This window comes from Musa acuminata, chromosome BXJ3-4 (assembly GCF_036884655.1).
Source record: "Musa acuminata AAA Group cultivar baxijiao chromosome BXJ3-4, Cavendish_Baxijiao_AAA, whole genome shotgun sequence".
In the NCBI taxonomy this organism is placed as follows: domain Eukaryota; kingdom Viridiplantae; phylum Streptophyta; class Magnoliopsida; order Zingiberales; family Musaceae; genus Musa; species Musa acuminata.
Genome location: NC_088352.1, coordinates 4,165,997 through 4,177,348, shown reverse-complemented (window position 1 = coordinate 4,177,348; position 11,352 = coordinate 4,165,997). Strand labels below are relative to the sequence as shown.

General features: G+C 38.2%; 1 protein-coding gene across 5 annotated transcripts; it reads left to right on the top strand.

Moving 5' to 3' along the window:
• The first annotated feature begins 2,066 nt into the window (after positions 1–2,066).
• On the top strand, positions 2,067–9,061 carry LOC103980672 (uncharacterized). Of its 5 annotated transcripts, none has more exons than XR_010495954.1 (7): positions 2,067–2,699; positions 2,979–3,081; positions 4,229–4,415; positions 6,053–6,263; positions 6,462–6,608; positions 8,444–8,528; positions 8,604–9,061. XR_010495954.1 is itself a non-coding variant. In XM_065148464.1 (5 exons), the coding sequence occupies exons 1-5, from the start codon at positions 2,574–2,576 to the stop codon at positions 6,504–6,506; spliced, it is 672 nt and encodes a 223-aa protein (XP_065004536.1). In that variant the 5' UTR covers positions 2,067–2,573; the 3' UTR covers positions 6,507–8,529. The 5 variants fall into 5 exon arrangements, 1 of the variants encoding a protein (XP_065004536.1); XR_010495953.1 differs by having other exon boundaries at positions 6,462–6,658; XR_010495952.1 differs by having other exon boundaries at positions 8,444–9,061.
• The last annotated feature ends 2,291 nt before the right edge of the window (positions 9,062–11,352 follow it).

Genomic DNA, 11,352 nt, shown 5'->3' with positions numbered 1-11,352 from the left:
AAGGTTGAGGCGCTAATAAATTGACGGTGGAGATATGAAGAGAGGACGAACGTAAGGTTGAGATCTAAGGAATGCGGCCCTCAGGAGTGGATCAGCATCAACGACGGATTCGATTTAGATCTGCCGATTCTGTGAGAACACCTACGTGTCAACAACAATCACTGCAAAAAGAGAGAAAAAAAAGTTTTTAGTACACATGTTAAGTACGTTTCAACAGTTAACAAATAAAATAATAATAATAATAATAATAACAATAACAGAAACTTTTGTGCACTAATCGGTAATATTACCGGGTAGTTAGTTATAGTATTCTGACTTTTATACTTGAAAAAATTATATTAATATTTCTATAATTATAAAAGTATAATATCTAAGTCCCTTTATTATAACAATATTAGGTTTAATAATAAAAATATAAATTTAAAAATTAAAAATAATTTTAACATTTAGCAGCGGACAACGTCGATGGTGGCGGATGGCAGCACCGTTGGCATCGACACTGACGTAATTGCCTGACCGTCTCCAATGATAATAAGATTTGCTCTTATCATGATACCACCTGCCTCCATGAGAAGTACATCGTCGGCCTCATTGTCACTCGCCTTGTGTTGCTTTATATCTGCATAAACGTTAACACAATTATCGCTTGAAAACTATATTGGCATCTACACATATAATGGTGGTTATTTCCCATCCCCCCACTCATTTGCTATCCCATTCTCCTAGGAGCAATTCCCTAGAATCTCCAAATCCCTCTCCCGCCTCGCCATAACTAAGGACGTCTTTGCCCACCCCCTCCATCATAATTAGAACTTGCGTGTTGTCACGGACATAGTTGGTTTTGCCTAAGTCGTGCGGCACCATTACGTGTCCGTCCGCAAAGGTCAACCTCCCCGAAGCCTCCCATGGTCCCTTAGGACCCACAAAAGAGAGAACAGGACAGAGAAAACGCCGCACTCGGGATCCACAAGCAAACATCTCCGAAAACACTTCATAGACAATGCAAATTACAAACAGACTTTACAAGCTCTGAACAGTTGCACAACAAAGGGTAAAATGATCCATTACAGACCGTTTAGAAGTTTGTCCGTGACAATGTGGTGGAGAGGGTGGGCAAAGACGTCCTTAGTTATGGCAAGGTAGGGGAGGAGGATTTGGGGATTTCGAGGCATTACTCTTAGAAAAATGAGATGGTGAAAAAGCAGAGGGATAGAGAATAGCCATAAATATCTATATCGATATCAACATAATTTTCAAGCGATAATTGTGTTAGCGTTGACGCAGATGTAGAGCGACGTAAGATGAGTGATGATAAAGTCGACGGGTGGCATCGCGATGAGAGCAAATATTATCGTCGCCAGAGGTGGCCAAATAACAACGTTGGCATCGACTCCAACGTCATCGTCATCCGTCGTTAAATGTTAAAATTATTTTTTTATTTTTTATTTTTATATTTTCATTGATAGAACCGATGTTATTATGATAAATGAATTTAAATATTTTACTTTCATAATTATATGATTACTAATATAATTTTTTAAAATATAAAAATCGACACGACGAATATAACTAATGCCACGCAGCATAGTGATATTTAATTAACTGATATGATAAATAATTCGAACGAATTATAATTTTACATGGATGTCATATCACTAGTGTTTGAAACCGGCCTTACTCCTTGTCGGGAATCCTAATGGTCGACATTAATTACAGTCAATTATCTAAGCTGCTTGATCTTTTGCGTGCTGTGTCCACAGAATCAAGTGTTTTGCAACTCAACTTCGATTTTGGAGTTACCCATTGTTGGCAAATCTCTGTTATGATGGCAATGGTAACAGACGATGAGATAGTTCCTAATACGAACCATCGAAGAAGATGAGTTGAGGAGAAGCTTTGTTGCAGCTTATGAGAGTAACATTTTTGTTCCCTTAAGATTAAGCTCACAAATCTTATAAACTTCTATAACCTTAATTAGGTTTAACGGGTTAATTAAGATATGAATTAGATTATCTATGGTGCTCGAGTCCGAATGGGATCCGTGCGGGCTCAGTATAAAAGGCCGAGTTGTGCCCACCCAAAACCACCGCTGCAGCCACAAGACCTCCGGCGACGCCATCAGCCTCAGCCGCCGCCAAGCACTACCGCCACGACGATACTTCCTGTCGCGACTCTGTGCAGCCACCGCCCTCAACAAGGCCGCCGCACAGCGGCAGGGCCAGCGACCATCGCAGGCCTTCGCCCGCCGCTGCCCACAGCAGTGCCGCCGACCGCAGCAGCTGCCCACGGAAGGGCCGGCAACCACGGTAGGCCGCCGCCCATCGCTGTACCGCTGACGACAGCAAGCTGCCGTCCACGCTAGCGCCGCCGACACAGCCGGGCAGTTCCCACTCAGCCCTTTCCTCGACCTCTATCCTCTCGACGGCCGCAGCCTCGATCACCTACGATGGAGGAGATCGGCCAGTACGAGACGTAGTTAATTCCCCGGTTCTCCGCCGACACAGAAAACTAGGAAAACCCTAATACGCAACTTCTCGAGGGAAGGAGCCATTTCCCTCTTGTTGATCTGGTTTATGGAGTCCTCGCAGAGCAACATCCGAGATGGATCGGCCGGCGGAAGCGGCGGCGAGGGCGGTGACGGTGGAGGTGGAGGAGGAGGAGACGTGGCATGGCTTTCTTCCATCTCCGAACCCGAACTTGTAAGCGCTGCAAACCCGACTCTTTCTGCACCTGCCCTTTCTGTTTCTCAAGTAGATTGGTGGCGTTATCCATGAGAGGTTGTTCTTTTGCTTGTTTTACTCCGTGAATCTGACCAGCAAATCTGCTTGGCCTCACGTCGGTGTCCTTTTTTGTATTATGTACTCTGGAATCATCTCGCATCTCTAGTCCTTGGCATATCCATATGTAAATTTGAATTTTCTGTCATTTTGTGCTTTCTTCGGCCTCAAATGTAAATTTGTTTTCATATCCATATGCAGGATTTTCTTATTAGCCTGAAAGAATTGATTGTCAGACGGGCAAAAACCATTGGCCATAAGTATCTTGCCGACAAATTTGATGTGAAAATGCTTAGAGCTCTGGGTAAGTTGGAGCCACATTGTTCCGTTTAATTTAAGCTTTTGAATTTAAGATTAACTGTATGATTTGCGATGATGTTTTTGGGTGTCTAAATGAGACGATTGTTGAGAAAAAGTTGCAACTTTGAAAAATGCATTTAGAGGAGGAGACAAGGATCTTCTGGTGCTGTTGGTGCTGTTGTGTGACGGAGAATTAAATTTATTTCCTTGTTCGTCATTCATAATTTCACCTTGTGAAGGTGAAATATTCACACATGTGATGATTTGCTAAATCATTTTGTCAACTTTGTTCTAGGAAGGTTTTATTCACATTTTTTGGTTGGTAAGTTTGATGAACTTTGCAAGATGTGAGATGGTTTCTAGGAGTCTTGAATCAGCTACATAATGCCTGAATTTTGTCAATTGTTACTCAGAACCAAGTTGTTATTGATCTGAAATGCCATGATGGAACATTTGATTGTATAGATAATTTTTTTGCAAGTTTTCTTTCACGTGACATAATGTATTGAAGAGGTTCATATTTGGAAGGTACAACAATGGCTACGTAATTTTGACAAAATTCTTATGTGGTATATGCATTTTTACCAATGATCATTATTGTGAAAATTCTCACTCCACATGTACCAAAAATCTTAATTGGTCTTTTTTTGAAACCCCATCCCATATCTATGTGGTGCTTGTCTAAGATTGTGCTTTTGACATCGATAAAATGTTATTTTATTTGGTCGCATCAGAATTTTAGTTCTTATACTATTAATGACTTTGATCCCCAGTTACCAATTATCCTAGCATTTTGCGGTTGCTATTTTCTTCAAGACAATTGTCATTTTTTTTAATCTAAATGGAAGATAGGTCTTAGTTGATTTTGTTTTTTCTTGCAATATTTGGTCATACTCTGTGCAAATATGATAAAACTTATTTTTATTAGCAAGTTGCTTTAAACAACAATCTGAAAGCACAATTGAAGGACTGTGAGGTGGTATATGTCTCTTAAGTGATGTGCTTTATGGAAAATTGACTTTCATTGACAACATGGAGTAATTACATGGGGATAGTATGCAGATTATATAGGAATTGCCTTCAATGGAGAGTTATCCTTTGTCTGTCTTAATCGTGAGAAAAATTATTACTCAGTGTTAACTCTATTTCAGGTATTGTGTTGTTGGAATATTTTAAAGAACATGCAGAAAGTGCCTGTGCTCCCAAATTGGCTGAGACGTTGGCATTGTTCAATGGATGTGGTTCTGGCACTCAGCCTAGTCATGCCTCTATGGTTGTTAGTGAATCGATGCAAGCTTCAAGTTTTATGACCCCAAGGCGTAAGCGCATGTGGGAAGGGTAAGTTCTGAAATTTTTAAAGAAAATGTTATATGCATTTCTTTTGTAGGGGATAGACTGATGACGACATCTGTTAGTCTAATTCACTTTCTTTCTTGAAGTAATCTGTAGTTATTTGTTGCTAGCATTCCTCTTTGTTTCATGCTCTCATTAACTTTTCTCGAGCATACATCCTAAAATTGCCATATTCCGTGTGATTATGTTATTCCTTCTTGAAATAGCCTAATCAAGTTGTACTCTTCAATCAAGAAAATTTTACAGAGTGCTATATTTTTCTCATGCTTGCTCATTGTTCTATCTTTGTTCGAGTTTGCACCATAATTTATCAAAAAATTTGCTTTCCATGGATGATTTAAGTTTGAATATTCTTTTACAGCTTATGTGAAGAGAAACCTTCTAGTTGCAAGAAACTGAAAATGCCAAAGAAGTGACCTTTTGTACCAGATCATGTAGAAGTTACTCGGTGCATGCATCCATTGATCTTTCATGAAGGTCATTGGACGATGTTGGTTGATGGTTTGATCTCGTTATTGAACTATGTGATGATTGGAGGCACAGGCATTTTGTCCAAAATCTCACTGCTGATTGGGATATCCAATGGAAGAAAAGGAATCATAAAACATTTGATTCTAAAATCACTGCAGCTGTGGCATTACCATGTTAGAACATTGTTTTTATGTTCAAATGGGTTTCTTATTAGGTTAGAATTGATTTGAGCTTAAGCTTGAGACAATTTGTATTTCTTTCTAACAAATGGGTTTGTCTCTTCATATTTTTCTTCAAAAAAGAAATATTAATGTGAAGCTTATTTTCATACACTTATCAGGGTTTTGGAACTTCGCCTCTCAAAATCTTATGATTCGTATCCCCTTTTGCTCCTATGCAACTTGTTTATCATCCTAAAATTTATGATTATGCACTTGTTGGTACTTGAGTTGCTAATTTACTTGTTTGTTTCTAGATTCATGTAAAACACTAATCATGCAGATGAAGTGCAACAAAGTTGCTACTTGCTAGGCATCAATAGTCACTAATTTTGATCTGGTTTGTCACTTGATTCTAAATGCATACTAATATATTTTTCGTATGGCAAGTTGTATACAAGTTATAGTTTACATAAAACATATTAATTTTTTATGTTATGGTTGAATTAAATCTAGAGCTATTTGTTCCTCAACAAATCCAACCCAGAACTAGATTAAAGAAACAGAATGAAATTGAACCCAATGTTCAAGAACATCACTTCATAGATCTGATGCAGAACAGACATCCAAATCTTACAATTGTAATGCATTAGTAATCCATAAAAACAAGAAAACAAAAATTCACTGTTGGCTCATCTTAACCATTTACCTTAGTTTCTACTTTTCTTTGCATTGTCAGTCACTCTTTTGCACTGATTCTAGAATCCATTTCTAAATGCTGCTTACTCCCTTGGAAATCTTGATCAAGAATCAAGATTCTTGAAACCCTCTGGTAACAAACTCTGTTTACTAAAAGGAAGCCTTCATGTACAAATCTTAATCTTCTTATCAATGAGAGTACTTCAATATCATAAGCAAGAAAACATCAGAATCAAGTAGGAAGAGGAGTAGGAGCACCAAAACTTGGCTTTCCTCTTATTCCTCGATGTTCAGGAAGAGCATGGCTAGGGTTTCACTGGAGGAGGTAAGGGAAGAGGAGAAAACTAGGGAGGGAAAGAGATGGCCGTGGAGGAAGGACGAGGCTCCCCAGTCAGCAGCTAAGGTCACCGAGGGAGATGCCAGGTCAATGAGGAATACGATTCTCGCAAGGCCAATGTTGGTGGATGGATCCCAAAACGAGGAGCAGGATGAGCCATTGGTGAAGGTAAGCCCGGATTTCTTGAAGTGATTTTACTTTTTCCTACACCCTTAACCCAATCTTTGCTGCTTTCTTCTTTCCACCACTGTATCTTTTGCCAAAGTCTGCACTTTCAGCTGGATAGGTGGTTTATCTTGTGTACTCTGGTTATGGTTTTAGATTAATTTATAATCCTTTCTTCATTTGGTGGTGACTTACTTGTAGGACACCGACGAGGAGTTCAACGATGATCGTATGGGAAGAAGATAAGAAAGAAGCTGCAGCTGGATAACAAGACTAGGACAAAAAGAAAGACTGAGAAAAAGGCAGTAAATGCAAGTCAGGAGAATCAGGAAACCGATCATTCTTCTGGTACTAAGTCCTATTGCAAGTAGGCTGTAGATAATGAATATCATCCGCCGGTATTCAGCCTTATCCCATTTGGTTTGTCATGATTACAGCTTTCCCATCATCTTTGTGTTATTTGAAATCTTGATGCCAACATATGGCTGGGCCAATCTTTGGCCTTGCAAATAGAGTTGTGTAAATGACCATAACACAATCCATCATAGTGATGGTGCTTCTTTTATGTATTAATTTTTTAGATTATAGGCAATGATGGCTCTTCATGCTTAGGCTCATCCCTACCTCACATATACTCTCCATAGTCAAGGCTGAATAAGCACATGAAACCATGAAACTTGGGTTGTTAATGTTTGGAACCCATTGTTGGACACCAATCTCCATGATTTGAACCAAAGACAAATACTGACTAAATTAATGCATAATATGATGTTTTCAGAATTTTTGATATGCACTATGCACAGTGCAAAGTACTAGCAACAGGGATGTCATACACTTATGTAGACTACCAATATATAGTATACCTTAACTAGAATACCATATGCAAGTAGAGAAAGGTACATGCCCGATCCAACATTTGCAGAAAGAAATAGTGATGAAGTTATCAGGTTTAATTAAAACATGAATAAAGCTTAAGTTACAAAGTAAACATGGTAGAAAGTACTAGAGAGCTTAAAACTAATTTTGAAAATAATATGATAATTTAAGCAGCATTTAGGTAAACATAATGGAAAAGACTAGGAAGCATATCATTTACCTTTAATGGAAATTTTGCAACCTCAAGCTAACCTCCTAACCAACTTTCTCAAACTTAGATGTCGATTGGCGCTCAAATTTTGCTTGGTAGAATTCTCTCGATGATATTTAAATGTAAATTGAAGATCATGTTGGACATTGTTTACTTTTTGGTGTTTCTAGCATGTAATGTACTTACTAAATTGAAGGGCATCCCTCTTGCCCTTGGTTTTGCCATAGGGTGTCCTCACAGTGAGGCCATCAGACTCTAATAGAATGACTTGGAGTGTGATGGCAATTAAAGACAGAGAGGGAGGTTATATGATTTCAGAGAATAGGAGAAAAAGGATAAGAAGGGTGTGTGTGTGAATGCAATTCGTCTTCATTTTGTTATCATGGTATTGATGTATGACCCTGATATTCTAAGCTTTCAAATCATATGGCAGAAGACCACTTGGGAAGCGTTCATGCAGCAAAGTAATTATACTGTGATAACATGCAATACCACACGGTTGCCCTCTTCCAGATGGACCTTAGTAGAACAGAATACCTAATTGACAACAATGGGCCACCATCTTCTTAACTAATAAAGACTAACCATATTAGTTATGATAACATCAGAGACAAAATTGATGATGCACTTTTGCAATGCTGTCTTTTCTTTCGCTCGACTAGTTATTAGTTTGTTGGTTTCTTGAGCTGAGCTTGGATTGGGTTTTTACTAACAAGTCCACATGGTTTAGGATGAAAAGATTGTTATTAACTTGTACTTTGGAACATATGGCATTATGTCAATCCATATACTGTTAACTAAAGATTTAAGTTGAATCAGAGAGGTGACAAGTGTGATAGAGTGGCATATTTTGAATTTGTTCTTAAATGAATATAAAGTTCATGATTTTCTCTCATTTAATTAAATCATTTTTTGAATCGTTTCTGTTTCCTTCAAGTTTGCAAGTTGGCAACATGAAAATATATTAGCTAAGTTTCTTTCTAACTGTTCATCCCAAATTAGCACCCATCAGCATTTGTTTGATAAAGCAACATACTCATATTCATCTTTTACTTCTTTTATGATGTGTATGGATAACATTTGTTTTCTGTTATAGATTGAGCTTTATGAAGAATATGAACTGAAGATGCTGCCCCCATTTCTTGGCAGCAGTCAGCACTATAGAGTATAGACTAGACAAGGTTCAGACTTCTATTCCTGTGCTGGTTTGTAAATCATTGTGGTAAACTGGAAGCCCGACTAGCATCATCTTTCAGGCATATGAGATCTGTGTGAAAAAAGATCTTGTTAGAGAGCAAGTATTCTTACTTGGAAGGATGGGAGATGTGAAACAAGCTCTTGCAGTCATCATCAGCAAGTCAGAGGATATGGGAGGGGCGCGGGTGATGTTGCTTGTGTTTCGATCCGTTTTACGCTCAGAACTTTTCTGTCGGTGTCTTCTTCTGTTGCTGTGCATACCATATCTCCTGCCTTATTGGTGCCTTGGATTCCATGAACAACACAAGTAATGCATCCGATAGCGATGATGACAGTGAGAACGACGATACCCAGTCGAGCCGGCCTCGAATGCATTCTGTGTTGTGTACTATGGCTGGTAGATGAGTGTATTAGGCGAAGAGTGTTTTCTTTGCATCGAACTTACTCTTTTGCAAGCGAGCATGTGTAATTTTTATCGTACTTCATCTTCAATCATGCTAATTTAACTTGTGTTCCACAGTTGTTTCACCTCATTATTCCTTGTGCTTTGGCTCTTTCAACTTGGCCATCAGAGTTCCTGTATATATTTTGGTCAAACCGCCCTTGTTGCAACATTCATCCATTGTATCTTGAGATCAGCTGCGACTCTCCATCACAGCTATAACATTTTGAGATAAATCTTGTCAGGATCCTAACTGTTGGAATATTAACTCACTGACTTGATGAGTTAGATTCACTCACTGACCAAAAAGTTTGCTTCTGGATTGCATTTTTGAAGATGAAAAATGGAATCCAGAAACAAACCCAATATGTCACCTGCGAGGCTCAGCCTGACAGTGATTTTATTGTGTTGTGATGTGGTTGCAATTGGATCCCACACTTCTCATATAGGCAGCTATCTCACCGTCTCCATCCATCCATAGCGAGCTCGGCATTGGTGTCGTTGGTCACAATCCAATCCAATCCAATGATATATTGACCTATTAACCACTAGTCCAAAAATGTTTACTGAGCTTATTGTATTTGGGAACGATGAGAGCTCCAAAGAGAGAGAGAGGTATTTAGGGCATCTAGAACTATTACGAGTGCTCAACTCTGAAGACCCTCCTGGGAGGCAAGCTTCTGGGGGTGAAGTGGCTGCTCCCTGTTCCCTCAACCAGTAGTTACCTGTAGCTTTAGAGTGCTGTTTTCAACTCAATACTAACAATTACATCACTTTATAATGCAAAACATCCACCAAAATTATATCTCTATTGATGGAAAGTTTTTGTAATGCAGTTGCAGCTTCTTGCAGTTAAGTTGCATGTAACTAAGACTGTCACTGGTTATGCAACCTGTGACATATTGTTTCTAAGACTAATTAGATATTATCTTTTGACTATCTTTAGCATCTCATTTTTATATTTCAAAAGTTATATTATGATGTTTATACTTACGAAAGTGAAATATTAAGATCCTTATACATGGTTAAAAATAAGATATTTTGTTGGAGCACGAACTTAAATGTTTTACTTTCATAAATGTAAATATCTTAATGTAACTTTTGAAAATATAAAGATCAAGATGTTAAAGATAACTAATTACAGAGGATAATATGTAATTAGTCTTTGTTTTTAACATACTCCTATAGAATTTACATGTGTAGAAAAGAAAATTCTAGTATGAAAATATTTTCATGATTCGAACCCAAGTGTAGGTCACAAAGAAACAATTTTAACGTATTATAAAATTTACATGTGCAACACAATGACAAACATCTCAATAAGAAAATTTCCATTTCAAGAAATCCTTTTTATTTTTTTTATAATTTTTATGGGTGCTTCATTGACAGGAAAGCAAAGTAAATCCTGAGCACCAAGGAAAAAAAATAGAATATAAATTCAGCTATTCCCTTTAGGATCAGGGTAAGGAATTTTACCCCATTTCTTCCGCACATCCTCCAGGTCCTTGTGAAATGCTTCTCGTAGTACACACACCTGAGATTTGTGCTCGCCATACCCGCCCTAATAGCCCAAGGAAAGTAATGCCGGAAGAAGAGGGCCCTTTGCTTTTCGGTAAACCTTGCTGAACCTCCAACAACTGACAGTGCATACATAGGAAGAAACATTTGCACAAATTCGATCACATCAGGGTGCCAAGAGCTGAAGCAAGAGCAACTGCTGCTTGTTGCCATACCCTCAGAGGAATCTGTGCTCCTTCCATAGTTTTGTATTATACTCAGACCTAATTGAAGAATGACAAAGTTGTTGCAAGCCAGACTTTATAAGCTACAATATTAGGCCACTAATATAGCCCGAGGATGAATTAACTAAACACCATAACAACTATAGACAACACTAGCAGAGTCCATGGTGATTATGTATATATAGCAAGAACAGAAATTGAAGAACACAGCTTACTGAAAACTACAATCATTGTCTAATTCAATGGGACATTGAAAAAGGATGCTGAAGAAGTTTCTCTAACAAATGGTTCAGCTGTGTTTGAATCTACCAAGAAGCTATTTCTCAACTGATTCAGGTTGCCTATGTCCTGATGGCTATTGCTTAATCTGTATAATCCTTCCTGTTGCTGTTTATTGCTTTAGTCATCATTACAGAAGTGGGAGTCACAATTGTCCTGACTATTATCATTCTTCTTTTAGTAAGTCAATTTTGTTTCACATCATAGGAGCTAACCATTGCCTTAGGCCATCTTTAGGTTCAAACCTATAGGCAAAAATTTCTAATCCTTGAAAAACTCACTTCTCTTACCATTGCCTTCTACTACCTAATCTAAACAGTTTTATTTACACATCCAACTATTCTA